Genomic DNA, 23,950 nt, shown 5'->3' on the forward strand with positions numbered 1-23,950 from the left:
CTCTTGATCCTTGGCTGACCTGGAGCACAGAAAGGACGTTTTCGCCAGAGACAACTTTCTGTGAAGCATTAGCAGCTCGCTCGTGTCGGCCTCACTCCTTAAACATAGAGCTACCTCGGCAGACTCTGGCACGAATCTCCTCGCATAATCGGAACTCATCCAACTTGCGAAGGTCACAAAGGGTCGCTCTGCGACTCGAGCACATCAGCAGAGGCCAAGATTACGTGGTGTTGCTTTGGGCCAACCAAAGTTGATCCTTTTGTCTTCCGGTGGCTCCTGCATGACCCACAATCGGAACTGGCTCTGCTGGGAATGATAACGACCACCAATTTCGTACTTCGCGAGCTTCCCGCTCACCAACGCAACACGGATCCATCAGGACCTTCGACCATCCTTCGCTCCACATCCCCCACGTGTGTTTTCCTCCATCACAATTTCACATTCGCTTTTGAAAAGGCGTCGCTACCCTTCAGAGCACGGCAATCAGCCGTGCGGTTTGATTGCCGCTTCAACGCACACATGATGGACCGATTAAACGGCTCGTTATCGCTGGAGTCACACCAAACTTTCTTTCAACGAGCTCCGTGATATCGATCGGGGCTCAGGACCCCGAGGAATTTCGAGGTCACGCGAAAAAGACAATTTCGAAACTGCTGACTTTGGCCGTTACTAGGCAAAGTTCGTTGATTTATGCCGATGAGCGAAGAAAAACATTTTTCAGGGGTGAATTTCGCATGGTGTGAGGGGGCTGACTGACAACACTTGCCAGACATCTCCGCAGCTGACTTAACCAGAGAAAAAGGGCTTAAAACATGAGTACGGTAAAACGTATCTGGGTTCGAAAACACTTTGGTGTTTGCAAGAGTCATCTGGTGGATGACGTAACGCATCTTCCGTTCATTCCACCCACAAAGAGTATCCAAGAATTTATTGTTTTTGTGTTGTTTTTCCACTCCCATTTTATCCTCCCTCGTTTCACGTTCGACCCCTTATTCGCAGTCTTTTTGGGCTGAATGTTTACGCAACAGCTTAAGGCATTCCGAGGGGGTGGGGCTCCATTATCACTTCACCGCTTCTTCGCCTCGCGACTAATAATGAAATCTGCGAGAGTAGGCAAGTTGACAAAACGAAGCGCTTAACTCGAGAAATTTTCATCAATCACACAGATTTTCAACAGTTCCAGCGAGTGCGGAATATTTAGCGGAACAATATCGCGCCCCTCTCTGGCTCTTTCAATTTCACTCTCTCCCCTCGCTCCCTCCATAAATACGTACGAATAAAGCTCGTGAGAGCCAATCATGAAATCGTTGAGCCGTCCCGATCCGATTAGCTCATCCAAAACGAAACGACGGAATAATTAATGGATCGCTTCGATATATTCGTGGAACAACCGTAGGATAATTATTATCCGGTATATGAACAAAAGACAAACCAACTGGATTTATCGTTGTGCACTCTTTTCACAAAATCATTAACCACTTCGACCCCTGCCAAATTGACAGAGCAAATTCACCGGTTATATTGGCTACCTGTTCGTGCATTCTATCGAAATTTCTTTTCTCGCTCCATTTAACCTTTAAATTCACATATTAAGGCGATGGATATTTTTTCAATGAATTTTTAAAAGCTTCTTTCTCCTTCATTTCATGATCGATTTTGATGCAACAAAGCTCAAAATGTGTGTTTTTTTAAAACCGTTAGGCTGACATCCGCCAAATTGCGATTTTATGGATATTTACTCAGTTATTCTACGATTACTCAAATAAAAAAAAAAAAAAAATAAAAATCAATGTTTTCAAAATTTCAATTTGCGTATACCGACTGATCCATCACCTTAATGGTTTTGTTCCCACGCAACTCGTCGGTTCTTTACAAACCCTATGAACACCGTAAACGAATTTTTTTACACCAATTTCACGCCGTCAATTACACTCATTTCGTCAAAACGTTACACGCATCGTGCGATAATCGTTTCGAGATTTCTGTCAATCGAACGCATAGTAGAGCGTAAAATTTATTTATATCCAATTCAGTGGCAATTTCTCCACGAAATCGTACCCGATGAGGGCTTTCTTCAACAGAAAAGAAGAAGGTGGCAAAGGTACATGAAATCTCCAGGATATTTTATTCACACTTTCATTTTCTCCTTCCCTCTCTTTATCTCTCTCCCTCGTACACTCTCAAGCTCATCTCTTTTCTGCACCGTAAGATATTAAGATCAAATCGTGTCTCGTTAAAAGGAACGCTTCGTTAAGCGGAAACATTATCGTCGTTTTATACGCGAGGAGTCACCTTGACAAGAAGAAGCGCCTCAAGTCGTTTTCTCATTCGCAATACACCCACCCACACTCACACACATACACACAGATCCGTTAAATATACCGTATACAGTCGGTATATTTAACGAGTCTCCTTGAGCCAGGGCTTGGTTTACATAAGAACTACGTTCACCTATATACGTATATGCACAAATATATAAGCTTATACGATTCAACGTTGGCGTGAACTCTTATTTGGCTTGGTCGCCTTGCTGAAAAGGTGAAAACCGAGAGAAGTGACAGCTTCGTACACCACTTTTCGTCAGAAAGGGTTGGATGAGAAAGGAGGAGGAGGGGGGAGGCTGAGAGAGAGCGAGCACCTGGATTCTCCTTTCGAAGCAAAGCTTTCCACGACGAAGAAAGCTCTCGCTCCCTTTTCACGCTGGTAAACCAGTGGTGTGAACTTCTTCACTCCTTTCAACCAAGAAAGAGAGCCCCTCATCGCCCTCATCTGTTTATATACGTCAGTTGGAAGCACATCAGCTTCGCACCTTTCAATTTCATGAGTTAGGGCCTTAAGATTTCCAGCTGAAAATTTAGCAGGGCCATGGATATTCATGGCCTCCCAGGCACAAGGGCCGCATCCACATTCTTCACTGTTTTATGCGAAGTGCAGTCTTTTGCATTTAAGCAGGAAACTCATCAAAGAATCAACGTATATTCGCTCGCCCCCGGTGCACGGCGACCGGGGCCTAACCCACTATTTTTCTCTCCTTCGTAATCAAGCTGCTTTACACGTTTCGCATCGTTGCGGACATTTGTACCTCGTCGGGAATTTAGAAAATGAATGGACGAACTGCCAGTTTGAGCCTACGAAATAGCAACGTTTTCCTATTTCTTTATTCACCTCTTAAACCTTTGCTTTATCAGCTGGGAGTTTGCACGTGTTTACTCACAGATAAAAGAAAAGGTTCTCAGCTCTTTTTGTATCTCGAACAAAGTGAATTGAGCCCTCGCACTTTATGTGTGTAATAACTGTACGTATATAAGCACGCATTCAAGTTTGAGTGAAGAAAAGCTCCTCAGCGAAGAAATTCAAGACGCAAAGCTCCGTGGTTAACGCTGCTTCACTTGTTATCCGCCGTCGCGCCGCACCAGAACGTACCCGCGCGCTTCCTCTCCGCTCGTCCCACCGCAAGCGCTCTCCGGACTACGTCGGATTAATTTTACAACGCGTCATGTAAGAACCGCGAAGAGCGAAAAGGCACGGGCACGCGGGGACAGGCAGAAGCTTCGTTTAAAATTTTAATGAATGGAAAGTCTCGTAAAAGCGTATGCCGGATAAGCCCATTACCGCGTGGACTTTTCCGTCCGCTACTCCCGCAAACCACACACTTCGCGTCTCACTTTCTTTCCCTCTTTCTGTCTCTTTTTTCCTCCCTTTAACGCGTTAAATTAAACGCCATGGGGGGGATAAAAACGCGAGATAATGCCCATGCACACGGGCTCAACTCGCCGTTGTTTCCTTCAGCTTTTGACGTCTGCCAAAGGCCAGCTGCGCAATGCTTTCTGGGCATCGTCTTGATTGTTTGGAGCGGTCTAAAGTTTCTTACTCCCAGCTTAGAAATGTCATAAAATCATGATTTACTCGAAATCTTTTCGATCTTTCTTCTCCTCGTTTGCGTTGCTTTTTTCCTCTGGAAATTTCCCTCCAGTTTATTGTGCGCGTCGGTGAAAGCGTGAAAAATTCTTGCTTTCGATTCTCCTTTTTCCTTCCTTTGTCGAGTTAAAATGTCTCGCGTGTCTTCCACATTTTACCACTCAACTGAAAAGTCTTTGACGGTAAAAATTAGTCCCCATGTTAAATCATCTTTTTCGAGTCTTCCCTTTCAGCGCGCGAGAAGCAAAAGCCTGTACCAAAGTCAACGCTGAAAGAGATAGCGGGAGTTATGAGTCAAAGAGACCCCCTATATAACAGGGCTAGTAAAATTTACGAAGCTCTACCGTGCAGCCAGAAACATCGCGGGGATTTACGCTCGCACACTTCGATACTAAAACGATTAAACTTTTAATGATGGTCGTTACCGGTTTGAAGTTTCGTTGGAATAAGCCAACGCTCGACTCTTTCCCTTTTATTCTCTCACGCTTACATTATATTTTTGATAACTATTGGGCAGGGAATCCATTTTTTACAGTCGATAAACAAGCGGATCAAAATTTTCGAGGTTTTCTAAAAATTTTTCAAAATTCAGCGGAATTTTCAAGGGGATGAATAAAGACTTTGTTTCGTTACTGTAGAAACGTCTCTGTCGATGGAACCAGTCGGATTCCTGCAAGTTATTTCCCTTCTTTTTGTCTCCAAAATTCCAAATTTCTTTTTTCATTATTTTTCGCATTGAAAGAAATCAGCGACGTGAAATTTTCCGCGCCTGGTTTGTCTCTGGAAGTGCTGACGTGTAGATCCTCATCTTGCATAGCTTGGGCACGACTAGCAATTAAATTACCACGGAGACTTGAACTCTCTCCTGCGCGCGGACTCGAGATATGAAATTCATCGGGCAAGACTCTTGATCATTCTTCGCAAGTTAATGTTCCGGAACTAGGCGCAAAAGGAAGGAGATGAATGGACTCGGATTGAAGTTGGGGACGGAAAAGAAAAAAGCTTCGCTTTATTAGTATCGAGAGTTGAGACGAAAATTTTATAATTACCTTAGCAAATACTTGCACTTTTATGAACTATTTTTAATTATATTTTTGCGCAACCAAGTGGATTAAATTCTTGTTTTTAATCAAGCACCATTTTACCCCGTATTCAGGTCAATTGAGTTCCGCAAGTTGCGAAGAGTTACTGTTAAAATCTTTTCGCTGAGAGATTGACGGGAAAATAAATTAAAAAAAAAGGCCGCGTGCACCAGCCAGGCCTGCGTAATTGTTTATTTCTATATTCGCATGCATGAGATTTTTCGCCTCTAAGCTGCACAAATTGTTGATGAAATGTGAAGTAATTGAAGTATCAACGAGAAATGTAGAGTTTTTAAAACAATGGTAAAGTGCAATTATTCAGAAAATCTTGTACAATTACGAATAATTGGGAGCTTTTCTTCGCGTTCAGCGAGTCGTTGAATTCTGCACGATTTTTCACACACGCACGCCCGCCCAGGAGGCTTGTACGTGGCAGTTGATTTTTAAAAATATCAAAGCTCACACGAGCGAAAGCTCCGCTCGGAAATCACAATGCGGTTGAATCGGATAACAATGCTTGAGGGTAAAAAAGAAATATTTATAATTAACGAGGGCTTCGGAGCGCTCTCCTCGCATTGGGTTATTTGGAACGTGATAATTTCCCATTATTTATCGGCTAGCCAGACTCCCCCTTCGTTCCACGCTTTTTAATCTATCACAGAAGCGCGTTAATGCACCGTGACATCTGGCCAAAGTCACCCATTGTGTGAATATTTACTGACGATCAGAGTTGAGAGCACACGAGAGAGAGAGAGAGAGAGAGAGAGAGAGAGAGGCAGAGAATCGTACTGAAAAAGTTGCACGAGCCTGCATAAAGCTTGGTCAACGCTGGACCATGCAGAGAATGCATGCATGGGCACTCGGCTCTTTCTTTATACAATGTACATCAATGCATGGCCATGTATATTTTTTTTTTAAATGAATATACAGCAAGCTCCTATCAAGGGGTTGAAGGGCCTTGGACAAAGGGAAAAATATTGAGGTATCAAATAATGCTATAAAATATTTTACTTATTCATTCAATTTTGCTTTACATACGTCCAACAGTGGGTAAAACGCGGTAAAAGAAAAATTGTTTTTAGAAGAGATGGTAGAAGAAATTAAGAAAAATCATTTTTACACATTGCTTATTAGTATTTACACTTTGTAAAAAAATTTATTTCATTTTGTAAAATAAAGTTGTAGTTGTAGTCGATCGAGCCGGATTTTTGAAATTCGATAAATTTAGCAATTAACGACAGTTTAAAAAGTGTGCATTTTGTGCCATAAATTTCACACTTTAATTATGTTTGTAAAATTTTTTAATCACGATATCAAAAATCCGACTCGACAGACTATAGAGAAAACAATTTCCAATATTAAAAAAAAGCATCAAAAAATATTAAAAACTCGCCCTCTCGTTGGGCAGTCAGGTTTTCTGTAATAACTTTCGATCTATAGGAAATTTTTACAATCGACTTTCACAGAAATATGCCTAAAACGATAGAGACTAATAATCTGTAAAAAAAGTCGATTTTTTGAAAATTCTGGACGTATGTAAGCCCTTAAAAAAATTTTCGATAAAAAAAATCCAATAAAATTCGTAATCAATGAAGTAACGAAGCTTATTGCAATAATAATGAAGATTCAGGAGCGATTTTGACTTGGTGAAAATGGAAAAACGATTATTATGGATTCGCAGGCAGTCATTTCCTTCACGATCGATTTGCACCCCGAAAGAGATCATTTCAAAGGAATCTTCGATAGAAAGATAGTTCGTGGACACGAAGTAAGAAAGTAATTTGAAAAAGCTCCATCTTAGAAGAGCGTTTGAAAGCTGCAAGATATTTGGGACGTTATCTTGTCCTTCGCACGAACTCACCTCGATTCTTTCAACACGCTGCTTGATCCAATAACTCGAGCAGCATCCTTGATGAGGCTGTGAGAGCATCTACGAGACTCGAATAAAGCTTTTGCACCCGGTGAATTATACATAACGTGAAAATTGGCTGGATCTTATCCACTGTTTCGTATTTATACATGCGCAGTTCTTACTGTTCTTATCATCATTTTCGTTACAGTCGTATATAAGAAAAAACCGAAATTCTGGAAAAAAAACTTTGAAAAATTATTTCGGGTGAGGTATAATATGTCGAACAACCGAATTGTAGAATGGTAGATGTTACGAAATTTAAAAAATTGTCATATCAGATTGGAGAAAAATAAGTAATTTGAAATTTTTATTCTCCAGAATATTCCTTCTTTCATTTCGTATTTTTTTACTCGAAAATATATATTCCGATAGTTTTCATTTCGAATGCAATCTTTACGGACCATACGAATGTCAAAAGTTCATATTTTCTAATTCAAAATGGAGAGTAGTTGTTTTATAAACAGATCAGAATATAGAGTAGCAAAAAATCGAAAGTGAATTTTTCGAGCCTATAAAACGAGTAAGTGAGTAAGTGGAACGCGTGTATTTTGAGCTCCACTGCGTTTATTCATTTCGATCGGTCTGCTTTCCAGCATTTCGCCATTTTGACCGTTCGACTTTTTGGTGTTTCAGTATTTCAACCCCAGTAATATTTGGTTTTTCGTTATTATATTTCCGAAATTGTGAATATTCGCAGTATTGTTGATTGTATTAATTTATGAATCGAAAGAGTGGTAGTCGAATTTTCGTAAAATCGATATTTCAGTCGTCGTTCTATGGCCGATTGCTACATTATATTTTCGATATAAACGTCTTTCGAACCTTGAACTTTCTACTTTATTTATTTTCCACATTCGAAGCTCCAGTCGAATTATAATCTGTCTCTATATTATCATTAGAGGCTTATAAACTCGAGATTTTAGCTGTTCAAATTTTAGTAAAAATGAGAATCAAACGTTTTCTTCAATCGCGAGATCCCGAACGGATTTCATCTCCAGCTTTTTGAGCAATGCAGCCCAAGACGCATTGTGCTATTTTGTTGATTAACAGTCGACTGAATATCTCGTTTCCGAAATCCCGGGTGTTTCTGTATAAATTCATGGAGAATCTTCGGCGGCGAAGAGGCACACAGTAGTTAGTGTCCGTGTTGGGGCAGACCACGGGGTAGGAGCTCGATCTAACTCACTCCTGTAATTGCACTCTGGTGTGGTGGTGCCGGTGGTTCTGAGTATCCTCGGGGAGTCTCTCAACAAACCACGGACTAACGTAGTCTCGTGAATTTTCGGAGAAACGAGCGAGTTGCGTATATAGCTCCGATTTCTCGGGGCACAAGAGCGAGAGAGTAACGATTGGGGAGGAATGTCGAGAGAATTGGAGTGTTGACACAATTGAGTTGGCACAAAGTTATCATCGGGATTGAAGCCAGATCGAATGGGCAATCAAATTGATGAATTTTCGAGAAAATCTAAATAAGTAAGAGGGTTGGATCCTCCATATTTCCGGCGAGGGGAGTCCTCATCTGTCTTTCCAAATGACGATTAATCGTTGACGAGATTTTGAGCGAGAATCACGAATTTCCATCATTTTTTCTGCCACCCCAAATAGCCTGAAAATCAATAAAAAAACACGAACAAAGTTCAGTCCAGTTGACCCGGATCCTAACTTTTGGCGAGCGTTTCGTGAGCTTAGTCCGCAGTCGAAATGTGTCAGAGCCATTTAGAGTGGAGAGTGCACCGCACATTAGTCACCGCTTAGTCGTAGCGAGCTTATATACGAAGCCTGAGGCTCATAGAAACGTAAACGCAGCGAGACCTGCACGGTGAAGCAGAGGAGACTAAAACCTCGTGCCCGTGGAAGTCACGCTTCGAGGATCTTCGGTCTCTGGCATGGGGCGTTGCAATCGAGCCGAGGATAGCTCCAGTGTCAACTCTATCGATCAATTTCTTCAAGCTCCAAAGGGCCTTTGTGCTTAAAAATAATGAAAAATCGAGTGTCACGCCTCCGTGGATCTCAGCAGAGATACATGCCCTCATATTATCACGCGGGGCAAGTCTTCGGGGTGGTTTGTATATGACGTATACACCCAGGAACGTACAGCCACTGAAAGTAGCGTGTTAGCCTGGAGGGAGTGTCGGTTCAACCGTCGTTCGTAGGTTCTCGGTTCCCCTTTGGGGCATACAAAATTATTGCGAAATACGAGGAATCCCTGCAACCCCCCCCCTCCCCCCTCATCCCTCTCCGACTCTCCACCAATCTCGATCCCTCTCTTTCCTCTTCATGGAAAATCGTAACGTTGCTAATGTTGCGTGTATCATACGTACATACGTGCTCGTACGCTGGAGCTTCCGCCCCAAGGAACAGTATGTATGGATATTCGTAGATGTCTTTGCCACCCTAGATTTCGAGGGGCTTGGAATTGCATAGTCTAGAAATGATGTAGGTACTACTGTAATGCTTGTATACCTTTTTACGTCTCTCTCTCTCTCTCTCTTTCGCTCGTTCCCTTGCGCTGCGGAGAAGCAATAGGTAGACTCACCTATTTGTACCCAGCAAATAAGCCTCCTCTTCATACACTGCATGCATACGGCCTCGCTCAGTGTTTAGTTAACAGTAACACAACTGGATGGAGCTGCGTTGAATTTACGCGTGGAATGTACGATGCGTGGAGCTCGAGAATGGCTCTCGTGAGCCCGAGTTATCAGCAAAATGTTATGAGGTTTATTTTACCCGATGGGGAGAAAGAGAGGACGGGAGAGGGAGGGAGCAGTCAGGGAGGGGCACAATTCGCAGTCATATTGTTCGCTCCACTGATCCTTCAATTACGTATACAAATCCTGCACCGCAGCACGCTAAATATACATCCGGGAATAAAATTCATTTTAATTAACCAAATGTACGCTCGGGGCACGCGAACAATTTTACAAAAATAAATATTATAAAAAATATACACTGCATTCCTCGCGAACGCTATGAAAGCAAACTACGCTAATTATACACTCTTTCGTATCATCCATTTTTTTCTACATTGTCAATAATGCACGTACACGCTCGTTATTGAAATAACATTTCAGTTACGGGTTTGTATATTCGATATCCCGAGTTGATGAGACCTTTTTTCACTCCCAATAACAGCTCACAACGATAACGAACTCTATGTTTTTCGATGAAATGCTTTCTTTGCTTAAATACACTCAGAATTTTTCGTTCATACAACAAAATCCATTTATTTCGACGAGGCAGTGGATTCAATCATTTTTGTTTTTATATGCCAAATCATTGAGTTCGTTGTACAAAAAAAAAGGAGATCGACCCACTGGACTTTCGTCCAGTTACCTGGATTTTGTTCGGCGAAGAATTTTTTTTTTTTTCGCGCTATTTATCAACGTCGAGAAGTTTGCAGCAATCAGTAAATTCCCTCCTGATATCGCCACTTTTGATTCAAGTTTTTTCCGGAAAAGTTCGTCGTAACGAGCTCAATTATAATATTTTTTTCCTTTATTCTATGATTGCAGGTACAGCACGCAAGCGAAAATGGTCGACACGGGTACGGGGACGCTCTACATCATTGGGTCATTCAAGAGGATGACTGTTGACCCAGATTTCAAGGTACGTTGAAGAGCTGAAGATTTCTATACGCGTATGAAAATAAATGTCATATTCGAGAAAGAACGTTTTTAGAATGGAGGTTTCGAGTGGATTTTTTGTAAAAAAATCAGTCCTCTTGACATCATTGATAGATGCTGAAGAAAATGGAAGACGCCGAGTGCGAGGGAGAGAAAAAAATTTGGCCACGTGAAATTTAGCGCCGGGATAAAATACATCGGACCCTGAATGTTCGAGCAGATGCTATTGTACGTTAAAATACCTTACGGAACATCGCACGTAGGAGGTGACACAGGGTTTTACGAGAGCACTAAAATGCGCGGGAAACACCGTCGTCCTTGTCGTCTCGTCTCTTTAGTCTGAGTCGAAGCTCACCTAAATTCGTTCACTTTTTCCCCCTTCTCTCTCCCTCGCTCCCACGCTCTTCGTGTGCAATCTCTCGCTCGATCCACTCGCCCCTGCGCAAGCTCTTTTCGTATGTGCTTTGCCTTGAAATTTCTCTTGTATGAGAATTCCCGTGAGCTGCTATTCGGAACAACAGCATAGTAGCACACTATAGAATACGCCACACACGCTTATGCAAATATCGAGTGCCGGATGCGAGCAGACGCAACTCAAGCTTCTCTGCACATCCAACGATGAAAGTTACGCCTTTTCAGGCTCCACTCCGCGTGAGAATGAGCAGGACGTCGGCGGGTTCCTCGGAGCCCCAAATCTCGGGAGCACGGCGCCTCCGGGCAGATTCAAATTGAAAAATAACTTATTCAAAAAATCTTAAAATTATGATTCTCTGTGCGCACCGATCAATTCTGTTAAAATTAGTCATTACGAATTATAAATTTTCGTAAAACTGCAACTAAATCGAAGCACAAAAATGTGAAGCTCGCGGAATTGGATAAAGTGGAATGCAAGTTCTTCCAAATTCGGTAAAATCGTCGTTTCTTAAGGTAGTTCGATAGCTAAGTGGGGAGCAGCCTTCTCCCTGTGTGAGCATTATTCGTTCTGTAATGTGTTCCAAAAATCATTCAAATTATCGCGTCAATGATCAGTAAACAAATATGGTTACGATATTTTACTATAATTTTATAATTGCTCGTAATTTTGGAATTTTTATATTTTCCCATTTGCGTACGCAAAAGAATACATCATTTTCTTGCCGTATGCACATGTACACAGGCAGCTGTCTGAGACGAGCTCAGCGTCCCAAAGTATAGTGATAATCGTGGCTTGTCTCCTGCGACAGCGTTGCCACGTCACGAACCTAGAAATTCTCCCACTCAAATTCTCATACGATTTATATTGCAATAATATTTTTCTCAAAAACTAGACCGTTGATCATGCTTTTTTCAAATTTTTTCTTCAGAAGATACTCTAACATTGTGTCTTAAAATCAAAATCGTAAGAACCGTTTTCGAGTTATTTCGATACACATTTTTTGTTCGACGATTACCATGCGTTCGGATGGAGAAACCATACAACTTTAGCTTGCAATATCTGAAAAACTGTAAGTTAGAACTAATTTTTTAAAAATCGATTCGTTAGATTTTTCTGCACATATATTTTTTCCAAAATTTCCGTAAGAAATCGGGTCTGGCTATTGAACAACCTTAATCAAGCTGTTTTTCCAGGACAACTGAAACACGAGAGTTTCATTATTTTAAGGCACACTCCCGTGCCCTGTAACGTGCTACAAGATTCGGTGGAGTTTGGAACGAAGGAAATGAAATAAAGCGTGAATTGCGATAGTGTAAAAATCTTTCATCCCAGGATTTTGTGGAGCTCGTAGAGTTTCTTCTCTCGTATGCACTAAACGCACATATAAGCCGGTTGTATACGCTCGAACGACACATGTTCTCGTCTACGTTATACGTCTACATGTTTACTTGACACACATATAGAGAGACCGAGCAGTATATGCAGACGTGTACATGGACGGGTTTCTATGTACTTTGAACTTCATATCGTGCGCGCAGTAACGTTTGGAGTGTGTGTTTTCACTGCTACAGACATAAATACGGGTGCAGTGTACATTACTCGTTGAAGGATGCAGTCGAGGGTTGTATACATTACGTGTAATAAGTACATCAGTAAGAGACCTCGAATGTGTGCACAAATGTTTTTGACGTTTCCAACTTTCCCCTGCAATTTAGCTTACAAACATGGTGCTGACGTTTTTGTTACTTTTTTTATTTACGAATAAGCGTGTTAGTTCTCCCATCAACCGAAGATAATGTCATTCGAATATTCAAACGTTTCCTTTTTATTACACTCGAAAGTTACAAGCTCTCCGTTGGCGCGCGACACTCGATTATGTCATCCGCACATAAGGGCACAATTCTCTCGGGTTCCTTCCCACCCTGCACAGAGGCGCGGCCTTTTTTACCCTCGAGGGATAGGGAAAGAGGGAAATGGAGGAACGACAAACGTATCACGTGTCGACTCTCACTCCGCAGGGAGACAATGCGGATTATTAATTGATGAGAATTCGATATTGCGAGCCCTGTTTACATTCGGCTGGCCAGTCGGACTTTGTCTTCCACGATCATTACGTTGAGCCTATGAAGTCTCAACGGACTTGGAATTTCGTTTGGTCAATGACAATGGCTGGGTCTGAATTGACGGGCTCAGTGTTTGAAAATTTTGGATTATTCTGTTACGAAGATAATATTTGAGGGGCTCACGAAAGCGGAAGTCTTGACTAGTATTATAAATGCGAGTTTATTTGTTTATTTGTTTGCCCTTGCTTCGCGTCCTAACAAAACAACCAGTCGACTCGATTTTTTGCATCGTCGAAAAGACGTAGAGCAGCATAGGCTACTTTTGGTCCTGGAAATACTTCAAATAGAGATTTACAGGAATATTCGTTAAATTGTCCTTTCTTCACGTGTCCCATCGAACCAAAGAAACGACTTGATTTTTGGCATAGAAATAGTTGAAAAGACGGAGAGTGACGCTGGCTCAATTTTGAGGTCACACACTCACCACACTGGTGCAAATTTCCACTTGGACTTTTCACAACTTTTTATTTCAACCATGAATGCATGGAGCTAATCTTACAACGAGACTTTTTAGGGGTAGCTTTAGCAATCGATTAGGATAATTAAAAAAATTGAAAATTCAAGTTTTATTGTAGAAAAGTGGCCGAATTGAAGAAAGGAATTTTGAAGTTTTAGACACTCGAAATTTTCGTGGGTGCAAATTTGCACCAATATTCGTATTTATACAGTAAAAATCGCTCTCCTTCGCGTCCTAACAGAGCAAAGCGACGTCATTTCTGACACAGTGAGTGACGGTTGAACGCACGGAGATTTGCATCTCCGAGCTAATTGTGCGATAGTAACGAAGGCAATAAATGTTTGTTTGTTCTGTCGACAGTTGTATCTAACATCGAACGTGTCATCGAGCGACTTCAACATGGGCTACAGCATGACGGGCACCCTCGAACGAGGCTGCAAAAAAACAAACACCTTTCAGATGACGCATTTTGCAGTTATACGAAGACGCGACTACGAGAAAGCCTACGAGGATCCGAACCCCACCTAGTGTCCGTCCCCACCCGCACTCTCCGAGTGTGGGGATTACGAGCACTACACGTAGGGTGCGTCTCAAGTCGTCGTAAAAAATCATCATTTTTTGCTCCATTTACTTTTTTCACGAAGCTCTTTCCTTTTAGTTTTTCGCCTCGATACTCGGGCTCGCGATACATTTCAAGTGGGAAGCAACGAGGAAAGTACGAGACGGTGTCGTTGCAGTGAGAAAACAAAAGAAATATCGAGGCGTGAGTCATTCCAAAGTTTGATAATCGGTCGAGCTCTTCGCTGATGCGGAAGTCGTTAGGATATCGAGCGGAGACTTTATCAATCACGAGGAGAGAGAGAACAGGTTTTTAGAATTAGAAAACAAAAATCGTTTTTCATCGTCACTCACGAATTATCGACTGGTCGAATTTCGAAATCTCTGCATTTTTGACTCTCCATTTCTCATAATCTTTCAACGATAACAGAAAGATTCGAGGACAAAAAAATCGAACCTTGATTTTTGGAATAGCCACATTTTTTTCGTAAGAAATACCATTTTGATCGGAGCTCAATTTCCTGTAAACGTTTCAAAATTTACCAAAAAATGCGTCAGTTAAACTGAAACAATAACGAAACGAAAATCGAAATTCAAGTCGCACGCGAATCTTGTTTTATTTTTGCTCAAAAACAATGAATTTTAACGAATCGATGGCTGTTGTCTGTACGTAAAAACAGCCACTATTATTATCTTTACTTTTATTATGATCATGAGGCAAACGGGACATTTTCTCGGTCAGTCACGTTCGTTCACGATCGTCGGTGAGACTGAGGAAAATTCACGGAAATTCCGGATCCGCCATCGTTCCAAAACGAGATCGTCCTTTACGAAGGGAAGAGAAAAAGAGACAAAGAGCGGGGGCGGGAGAGGGAGAGGAGAATGACAAGTCGTGCCGACGTGTCTCGTTAATCATGGTCCACTCTTTCACTATCTGTCATCCGGTGGATTATTTCCTCCAATTATATTTCTCTCCCTCTCTTCGTCGTACATTCTCGATCAAGTGGCATTTGCGACGAGTCGATTTTTCGCTAGTCCTCACTCGCTGTAAATCTCATTTGTTCCGCAGACACGAGACTTTTGTATAGTGCAGTAATATCAAAAGAAATAAGGATAAAAAAAAGAGCGTGCGGAGGGAGCGCGAACTTACGAAATCCAAAGAAACGAAAAAAAATTTAGTGACGAAACAATTTAATTCGATTCATTTCTGACAGCGCGAATCGCGCGTTCTAGTCGATAGTAGAATGCAGAAAGCAAAGAATTTTAAAAAGTTTTAAAAAAACGTCGTAAAATAGTCTGATATTGATGATTTATCTGGTCTCGAGAAACGAGAAAAAAAACTTTAACGAGTCCGAGACACCCCAGCAGCTACCGAGCCAAACGTCCATTGATAGTCTCTAATTTAGATGGAATAAATGATCGAATTGTTTAGGTGGATTAAAATTATTGTAAATGTTTAAGTGTATAAAAATTCAAATGTGCGAGTATGTCTGTGTATGCGGGAGATAAATGAAAAATGAGAAAGAATATGAAAAAAAAAAAAAAAAAAAAAAGAGAAAAGAAATCAGCTCAACGAGCGCAATTACCTAACGAGCCAGCACGGGCGAAAAGTATACAAAAAAGTGATTGAAACTTAACCAAAGTATTAGCACGTAAGTCAACCAGAGCCAGGCATTTTTCCATTTATTTTGGCTCCCATCTCTGAGCGAATGCGATAGCGAAAAAAAACCAAAATATTGTGTACGAACGAGATAAATACGAGAAAGAGAGAGAGCTCCTGTTTAATAATAATACTAAAAATAATAACGATTATCTTAAGAATAAGGTAACATTAACGAAAGCAGACGCCAAGAGCTTATCCATAGAGCATTATGCCACCGAGAATGCACTGCGGTTCTTCTTAGGCGCCTGCTCCATCAAAGCTTCTTCGTCGATGAATCACTAATAGACGATACATAGTGTAAGCGAAAGTCACAAATAACTCAACTTGCAATCGATAATTTATTTTTGCTAATGTGTAGAAAGTTTGCGCGCGTTTGTTCCGCGAAACAATCAAAAAGTTGAGTGCGACAGAGCAGTCGAGGGAAGAACATCAAACGTCATGACAACTGTCCTCGGTTTTTCTACTTTACGGAAAAGTTTTTCAGAATTTCATTCGATTATGTGTCCATCCAAAAACAGGCAAATCTGCTGGTACATTTTGTGCCGGAATATTTTGTACTGTTAAAAATCATTTTGCAACATCGTCCGAAGATTTTAACATTGAAAAAATCTCTTTAAGGTATTCACTCCTATTATTTTTCCAGACTTTTTCATCTTTTTTTGTTTGTCTTACAATTAATGAATTATTGAGTTTTCGAGTCTAGGCGAATTCGTCAGAATTTGACGAATTGATGGAATATTCTGTTTATTAAGCGGTAAAGCCCCTGGATGGACACATCCCAGTATTGCCACAGCTTTGCTCGAAGCGTACACAGCATCGGTTAAAAACGCCACCGCATTATCCAACCGAACCCTCCCACTTCGTCATCGTTTATTGTAATACGTGAATTCTCACCCGTGCCAATAGAACCCACCACACCGTTGTTCCAATCTATTGAGAAATTACTCTTCTGTTCAAACCCACATGCCCGTTGGTCGTTCAACGAAATTAAGGTATTCCTTTCGCGAGCCCGAATATTCTACAAATAACTGATTTTAAATTACAGTCAAGTTAAAGTGCATGCGAATAGATTGGCGAAATTTCAGGTCGGGTTATCGAACGTTTAATAAAGAATGAAAACGTGAAAAATCGTAAAATTTGGGAGCTTATGGAGATCCCATCGTCACCAATTTTCTATTCGATAGTTCAATTACTGAATCATTTTAAATTCTTGATACAAATTGTCTCTGAATCAGTCCAAACTTCGAGTGCCCCAATTTGCGCAACCAAAAAATACGTTCATGCGAATGGAATACCTTAACGAACGCAATGCACTAATCGTATTTTGCGAATAGAAACGAGCGAGCATTGTATCGGAGTATAAATTTCTAACAGGCATTTTTCGAGTAGTCGTTCACTACGATGCAAAAAAAGAAAAGTGTCAAAAAACCGTCGATTCCGACGCAGTGTTTTAGGTTCTCCAAATTACGTTACAAAAAACATCGTCGAATATTTTTCTAATCAGAATTTCATCTTCAACCCACAATAATCAGTGTAAAAAAATTCCAGACTCACAACATTTTATTTCTGAAGGAAAAATAAGCAAAAAAACGAGCGAATGAAAAATTTGATCTCAAGCACAGGTGTTTCAATCTCTAGAAAAATTTTGGTCAATTTTTTGAGAAATCTCGGTTCAAAGAAGACGGAAAAATGCTTCGCGATCACTGGCCGGGGGACGAGGTCGTTTTTTTGTCGTTTAGATCGCCGCCAATGAAAATTTCGTTGTGAATGAATCGCGCACGGGATGCATTGAGTGCTTATCGGTATAGTGATATTGAAACGTGAATTCGCGTTACAGGGTTTAAGCGAGTTGAGCTTGACGAGATCGATCTGAAATTCTATAAAAATTGTGCAACGATCGGCCTCATCGCCTAATCCTATATAAATATATAAAAGTCGAGGGAAAAACAAACAGAGTATGGTAAATTATTTTTGTGTCTCTGAAAGGAGTGCGTGTTGAAAAAATGATCGAAAGCAGATCGATCCCGTCGAGACGAGGGACGGAAGTGAGAGAGGAAAAAAAATCTTTCAAATATTGAGGCCATCGTCGAGAACCGCTGGCGCAGTTTGTGTGAAAAATAAACATTTCTCGTAGATCTCTAATAACGAATCGTTAGCGATAAAACAAAAGTAATTAAACGTACTACGATATTTAGGTGATTTATCTGTCGGTGTTTAGAAATCTCGATGTCAAGCTTAACACTCACGGTCTTTCTAGTCTCATAGGAACATTGTGGAAATTTCGGGTTTCTCCATTCATTGGAAGCGTCAGTATTTTTTTGGATTTTGAGAGAGACGATTTGATACTTTCATGAGAGTCGTTCGATCACAATTGATGAGAAACTTTATTGAATTTTTATAAGAAAATGAGATTTTTCTCGAGAAGGAATTGCTGAGGAATAAAAATGAATTCAGTATCGATTCGATGCCCAATTATTGTGACTGAATGAATTTACCTTCGATTCGAATTTTCCTTCATATTCGTCGCATAATCTCCGGTTATATTCTGCATTTCTTTGCCCTGGTTTCGTACTCGAGCTTTTAGCATTTTCACGAGTATTTTCTTCGCCGTATAGTTGATCGTAATACCGCAAATTTCACCGCTAATGGTCACGTCAGAAGTGCTTTCTCTCTCTTTGCCTCCCCCCCCCCCCCCACCCGCCCCTTTGGCTTCCTCGCTCTCACTTTTGGTCAGCATTCGCGTTATTTTACGCCAGTAGTTACTACACGCCACCGTGTCTGACTCGCGGCCAGATAAATTCGCGTTGGACCATTTGCATTCACGGATTAACGCTCTCCGCGCTCGCTGCTTCTTCTACCACGTTCACGTTCACCCGTCCGCGTTGTGGTTTGTTACCGGAATATATTATACTCGATTTAACGATGCATTTCATCCGCAGTCCCGGAGACAACGCCACTGACACTTTTTCCCCCCGTTGCTTTCCCATTCGAATATTCTTATTTTCACGATTAATTGAATTTTCCTTAATCGAGGTAGTTCTGCAAAATGGTCCGTCCTTTTTTCCTCCGTTTTTCACGGCGACGTGAATAAATCGGCAAACTTTTGTGGGCGAGAATTTGTTCGCGTATCAACTTCGTGACGTTTGGCATCTCATGAAATTTCTTTGTTTTTTACGAATATAAAATTCTCACAATTCATTTTCTATTCGATTATCCGCTTAAGGTACTTCATGCACGAAATTATTTTATTAAGAAAGTCTTGCTGAAATTTACACAGAGTAAATGGATAGTCGATTGATACGCATGTCAAATTTTAAACGATTCGTCTTATTGGTTGTTTAGATAGACGTGCTTAAATATGAAGAAAAATACACAGGGGTGGCAACGGGGGTGTGAAAAATCATTCATCTTTTCATATAACGAGTGAACGCTTCTTACGAAGTTTATGAAAAAGTACACAACAACAGTGAAGTATGTTATGAAAGTCTTGGAAAAAATTTTTAACATAAAAAACTCGTAATTTCATTATCGCCAAAAGATGAGTTGAAAAAATGTATTTACAATTTTGAATGAATAACTCTGACATTAATTTAGAGTGCTGATAATATCTTTAATTACGAAGTAAAAATCGAGCGAATTTAGCGACGCCCTTAAAATACGATCGTTCGGGCATGATCTACCTTAAACCACTAGAATTGATCGGGTGAACCGAACCTTTTTCCTGCTTTTTCCCCATCACGCGACAACAATGACGATAATTCGTGAAATTTTGACAACTCGCAATAATGAAACGCACGAGACCAAAGTAAAATATGAACACTCGAATTATCGTGGCACGAAATTGGAAGGTGTAACCGTGGGATAACGCCGAAATTTCAAGCCCGCCCGCGATCGCTACAGATAGTATTTTCTAATCAAATAATTTTCGTTTGAATGAGATAGCGAATCGAAATTCTGTGCGATATTACGAGCGCGTTAAATTATCACGAGTATTCGGAAATGCTCGATAATCACGTTTTCACGATTCGTATATGTATGTAATGTACATGCCCCTGTGTATACCTGTACACACATATATTTGCGCGTAAACCCGATCCGAATAGTAAAAGCGATTGGGGAAATGTTACGAGCTTTCCCAGTCAAACGAGGGCCAAAGTTCATTTATATAACAAGTCCCTTGCACACGTAACGAATCAATTAACGAGACTCTCCCGTCACGTACACGCATTTATGTGTGTGTATGCAGATATTAGCGAGAGCAGAGAGGGGAGCAAAGGCTAGGGAGAGTGAGTCGTTATGTTCGAGGGGTTTTTTCTTCCTTCCAAATCCGAGGCTAGAATCGTCGTGAGTTTCATTTTGCGCTTAGCTAGTCGCGCCTCTTTTTCGCGATGTGAGGGGGGAAAAACGAAAGCATCGTTGCGCTAACTAGAGTGTAATAGGGGGTTGAGTAAAGGCCAATTTTTCGCTGAGTCTACGTAGTTTCAGTGTTGTTTAGCGGAGCATTAAAGCAAAAAGACGAAGCGCTTCATCTCGTTGTGTATTAAAAAAGCCAAAATGATAATTCAAGTCCGCGAAAATTTTTCACTAGTCGAGTATCATAGGGGAAAAAAAAAAGAAGAAAAAACGAACGAAAAGATTAAAAAGTAACAGAACATGAAAGTGCATCGAGCGATGCATTATTCTATTCTTTCGTCTAGTTTTAAAACTTTAGGATACTAAAGAAAACGTTTTTCGTAGGATGTTTTTCGATGATAAGTACACGTCCGATATCACGGTCCCTCCTGAACTACTTAGCAGTAGAGCAGACCCAAGAAATGCACGCTTTCCTCGAGACTATTTGAATGAAAAAAAAAGAAAAAGAAAAAGGCAAACAGTCGATAATCTTCGTCAGCTGATGCACTCGGGTCTTCTAGTCGTTTTTATCTTGTTTCTCAATAATTTTGTCTCGTTTATTCTCTCCGTTGACTTTTTATATCTCACAGTGAACGCAATCCTGTTCCGACTTCCGTCCGAACGGACTTAAATTAATAAGCTCAATGAAAATCGACCCTAAATTATAGAGAAAATTCTTTATCCGAGTTAGACGTTTTTAGAAAAAGTATTTTAGACGATGGTTGAATGTTTCGTTACGTTTTACAACGATTTTATTTTGTACAGAGACGCGCTCGTATCGTTTGTAGTGAGCTTGACCTTTATGCGCGGACACGATTCGAATCGATACGAGTTTGGGCGGAAGTTTGAATCGGAATGATTCCGAGAAGCGTGAAATGTGTAGATTAGATTATTAGATCGATAGTGTTTTAATAGTGTGTATTTATTCGTGTAGCGTCGACATTGATCGTCCGAGTCCTTAAAGATTCGATAATTCGAATGTGTGAACGTTGTAGATAGACATTTTTCGTTGTTCTTTTATTTCGTTATCTTGAAAAATCAAAATACTTTTTGGGACTCGAACGAACATTGGATTCGATAGTCCAACCGGGCAAATAGTGCAATTGGAAAATCTCCGTTCGTTCCACGAGGAACGAACGGCGGAGATCACTGGATTGGGAGAGGGAGAATCAAAGTTTCGAAAAGTGTAGAAAATTTTCGAGATACCTTCGCGGTAATGAGAAATGAAAAAAAAACGAAAACGAATAAAAAAGCACAAAATTTTACTATCGCAATCCAGCGTGTCGGATTAGTCATCGGTGTGTAGAAATTCTAGCAGCTAAATAGTAGAGAACTGAATTTATTATTATTCTTATTATCGCTATAAAGTTACGATAATTGGTAATGATCTTGCGAAATAATAAAGAAAATTGCAAATGTTTTTGCAATTCGGTTTTTTTCAATATTCGTATTCAAAGCTATGGCTGTGATCGTAAAATTAATTGATAAAACAAAAAATAAGATAAAAAATAAGAGGGGAGGGGCGGAGAGAGGGGGCAGAGGAAAAGATAAAAGTGGTTCATATATGTGTATATTATAATGTATTCGACGATTATGTGCATAGAATTACGTTGTACAATGTACATTAAACGGGAGAGAATGGGGGGAAAAAAAGTGAAGAAATATTTTGAAAACGCAATCGTTCAATAAGTTTATTTAATATATTCAAAATTGTAAAGTGATTCTTCCTTATGAAAATCTACAAGTGCGAAGAAAATTGATTGAACCCGAAGGAGTCAAAATTCGGGAAGGATCACTCCAAGTTTTTTTCGTTATCGAGAGCCATTGAGTATCTCGAAATGAATTGGCAAAATGTTGAAAATTTTTTACGTTTATTTTATGAAAAATAGTTGTAAACTGTAAATAAATAATGTCCGAGGTCGCTCGGTGTCAACGAAGTGAAAAGGGGGGGAGAAAGAAGAGAAAATAATCGTTTCCGGTGTGTGAGAGAATCAAAGGGTAATTCGACGATTGTACGAGTCGCTCGATGAAATCAAATCTGTAAATAGTTGACAAGCGCGATCCTCGATTCCGCAATCGTAAAATATTTAATTCCAGAGAGAAATAAAAAAAAAAAAAAAAACTGTGGAGGCAATTAAGTCTCCTCGCGATGCGCAACGAATGACGAAACGCTTGATTCCTAAAGAAAAAAAATGAGGCGACAAGTGCGCGCTTCCTTGTAACGATTTAACTTCGATTTCGTCGTTCGTCAAAGCCAATGAAAAATAAAATATTAAGTTGCGAAATACTAAGCGCTCAAACGATCATGGGAAGTAACGGAGAAGCCAAAAACCCAACCGAAAATCCGTAAACGCATTACGAATCTTGAAATAATCAGTTTTCTTACATATTTTGAGTAACTTTCAGTGACGTTCGCCGAACAAAAGCACCGCTAATGCGCCCATAGAAAGCACGCTATTTATTGACAACTACAAACCAAAAACAGGTACGAAAAAACATCGACGGATGAGACAAAGATTGTTGACAATTAATCAAAGAATTATCGAAAAGAAACGAATAACTCGTGCGTCTTACGGTTCAGGAGCGCAACAACGATCGACGGAAATGCGTTTACGTGAAAACAGAGCCAAATACTTCGATGTATTTTCACTACAGTCCTGTCTACAGTCAATTCATTTTGTATCTATACCTAATCTATATGTATCTATTGTCATAATTTAATGCCAAATAAATGTTACATTTACGCAGATAAAAACGTGATTTTTGTGAGTCGAGAGAAACGCTGAGAGAAGAATTTCGGCGTGGAAGCAGTACGCGGAAAAGGTGAGTGCAGAAAGTGAATTCAAGCATAAATCAGCATTTCGATAACCGAGAAATATTTTCACCTCTTCAAGTTGAATTATGAAAAATCTTTGAGTTTTGCGTACCGCGTTATTAGAAGAGCGTTATTTCTAGTTCGCGAAGTTGTCATCCTCGCAGCCGCCGTCGCGTCGTTTGGTTCAATGAAACGCCCGCGTAATTAGGCTGTACCTCGTTTGTGTTCAAGATCCACTTTTCTCTCGCTCTTTCCCCTTGTGCGCGAAGGGAACAACGATAAAGTTTTAACTGAGGACTGTGCTCAGCGAGAAGAGTTGACAAGAAAGCTCGGCTCGAGCGAGCGAGGGTGGCCCAGAAAATCGGGGAGAGACGCAACGAGACAAAGAGAGAAAGTGGCAGGGGGTAGAAGAAACTCTGGGAAGTGTGTATGTCGAACAGCATCCGAGAGCTTTGCTCCGAAAAGTTGGCAATAGCAAGCGCGAGCGCCTCGAATAAAGCCTCCGGATCTTTTTGCACAGCGAGCTACATTTCTCTACGTGCTGCTTATTCACACCCTTCCATCCATCACCGATATCTCTTTGTTTCTCAAAACTTGGAGAGTGCCTCAAAGTCTCGTGTGAAAATGAATTTACGTTGCGCCGGAGCTACTCGATCTCGCGCTCTCTCTTCCTTTTTCACTTTGAAGATATATAATCGAGTTGTCGCGATCGTGTGTCAACAACGAATCTGTGGAAATCAAGACGTGAGAAGACTAATACCACACAAATTGGTTACTTCGACTGGCGTCGCCGTATATTTTCGGATTTAACTTTTGGTACGAAAATTTGTATTTTGTATTCAATCGAGTCTTCAGTTTCGACATTTGCCTACTAAGCTCACCACCGAGTCAGAACGAATGTCAAAAGTTTAAAAACGTTTTCAAACGCCCAACTAAAAATATTGGTTTTCATAAATTAAATATGAAATTCCAGAGTCAGAACGACTCTTCGA

At 40.6% G+C, this 23,950-nt stretch overlaps 1 protein-coding gene and 1 long non-coding RNA gene across 3 annotated transcripts in view; one reads left to right on the forward strand and one right to left on the reverse strand.

The window, feature by feature from the left end:
- Positions 1-22,898, forward strand: part of LOC122410674 (uncharacterized) — a 68,023-nt gene extending 45,125 nt beyond the window's left edge. The window contains exons 4-6 of one of the 2 annotated variants that reach the window (XR_006260997.1): positions 10,425-10,518; positions 13,891-14,113; positions 14,189-22,898. Coding sequence is in view for 1 of the 2 variants with exons in the window: in XM_043419017.1 (XP_043274952.1) it covers positions 10,425-10,518; positions 13,891-14,058 (262 nt within the window). In the remaining variant the exon portion in view is untranslated. Of the gene's footprint in view, positions 1-10,424; positions 10,519-13,890 lie in introns of both variants that reach the window. The other variant, XM_043419017.1, reaches the window with a different exon arrangement.
- Positions 1-23,229, reverse strand: part of LOC122410675 (uncharacterized) — a 108,407-nt gene extending 85,178 nt beyond the window's left edge. Inside the window, exon 1 of the long non-coding RNA XR_006260998.1 lies at positions 23,071-23,229. This is a non-coding gene — a long non-coding RNA (uncharacterized lncRNA). The remainder of the gene's footprint in view (positions 1-23,070) is intronic.
- Positions 23,230-23,950: the final 721 nt, after the last annotated feature.

This window comes from Venturia canescens, chromosome 5 (genome assembly GCF_019457755.1).
Source record: "Venturia canescens isolate UGA chromosome 5, ASM1945775v1, whole genome shotgun sequence".
Classification (NCBI taxonomy): Eukaryota; Metazoa; Arthropoda; class Insecta; order Hymenoptera; family Ichneumonidae; genus Venturia; species Venturia canescens.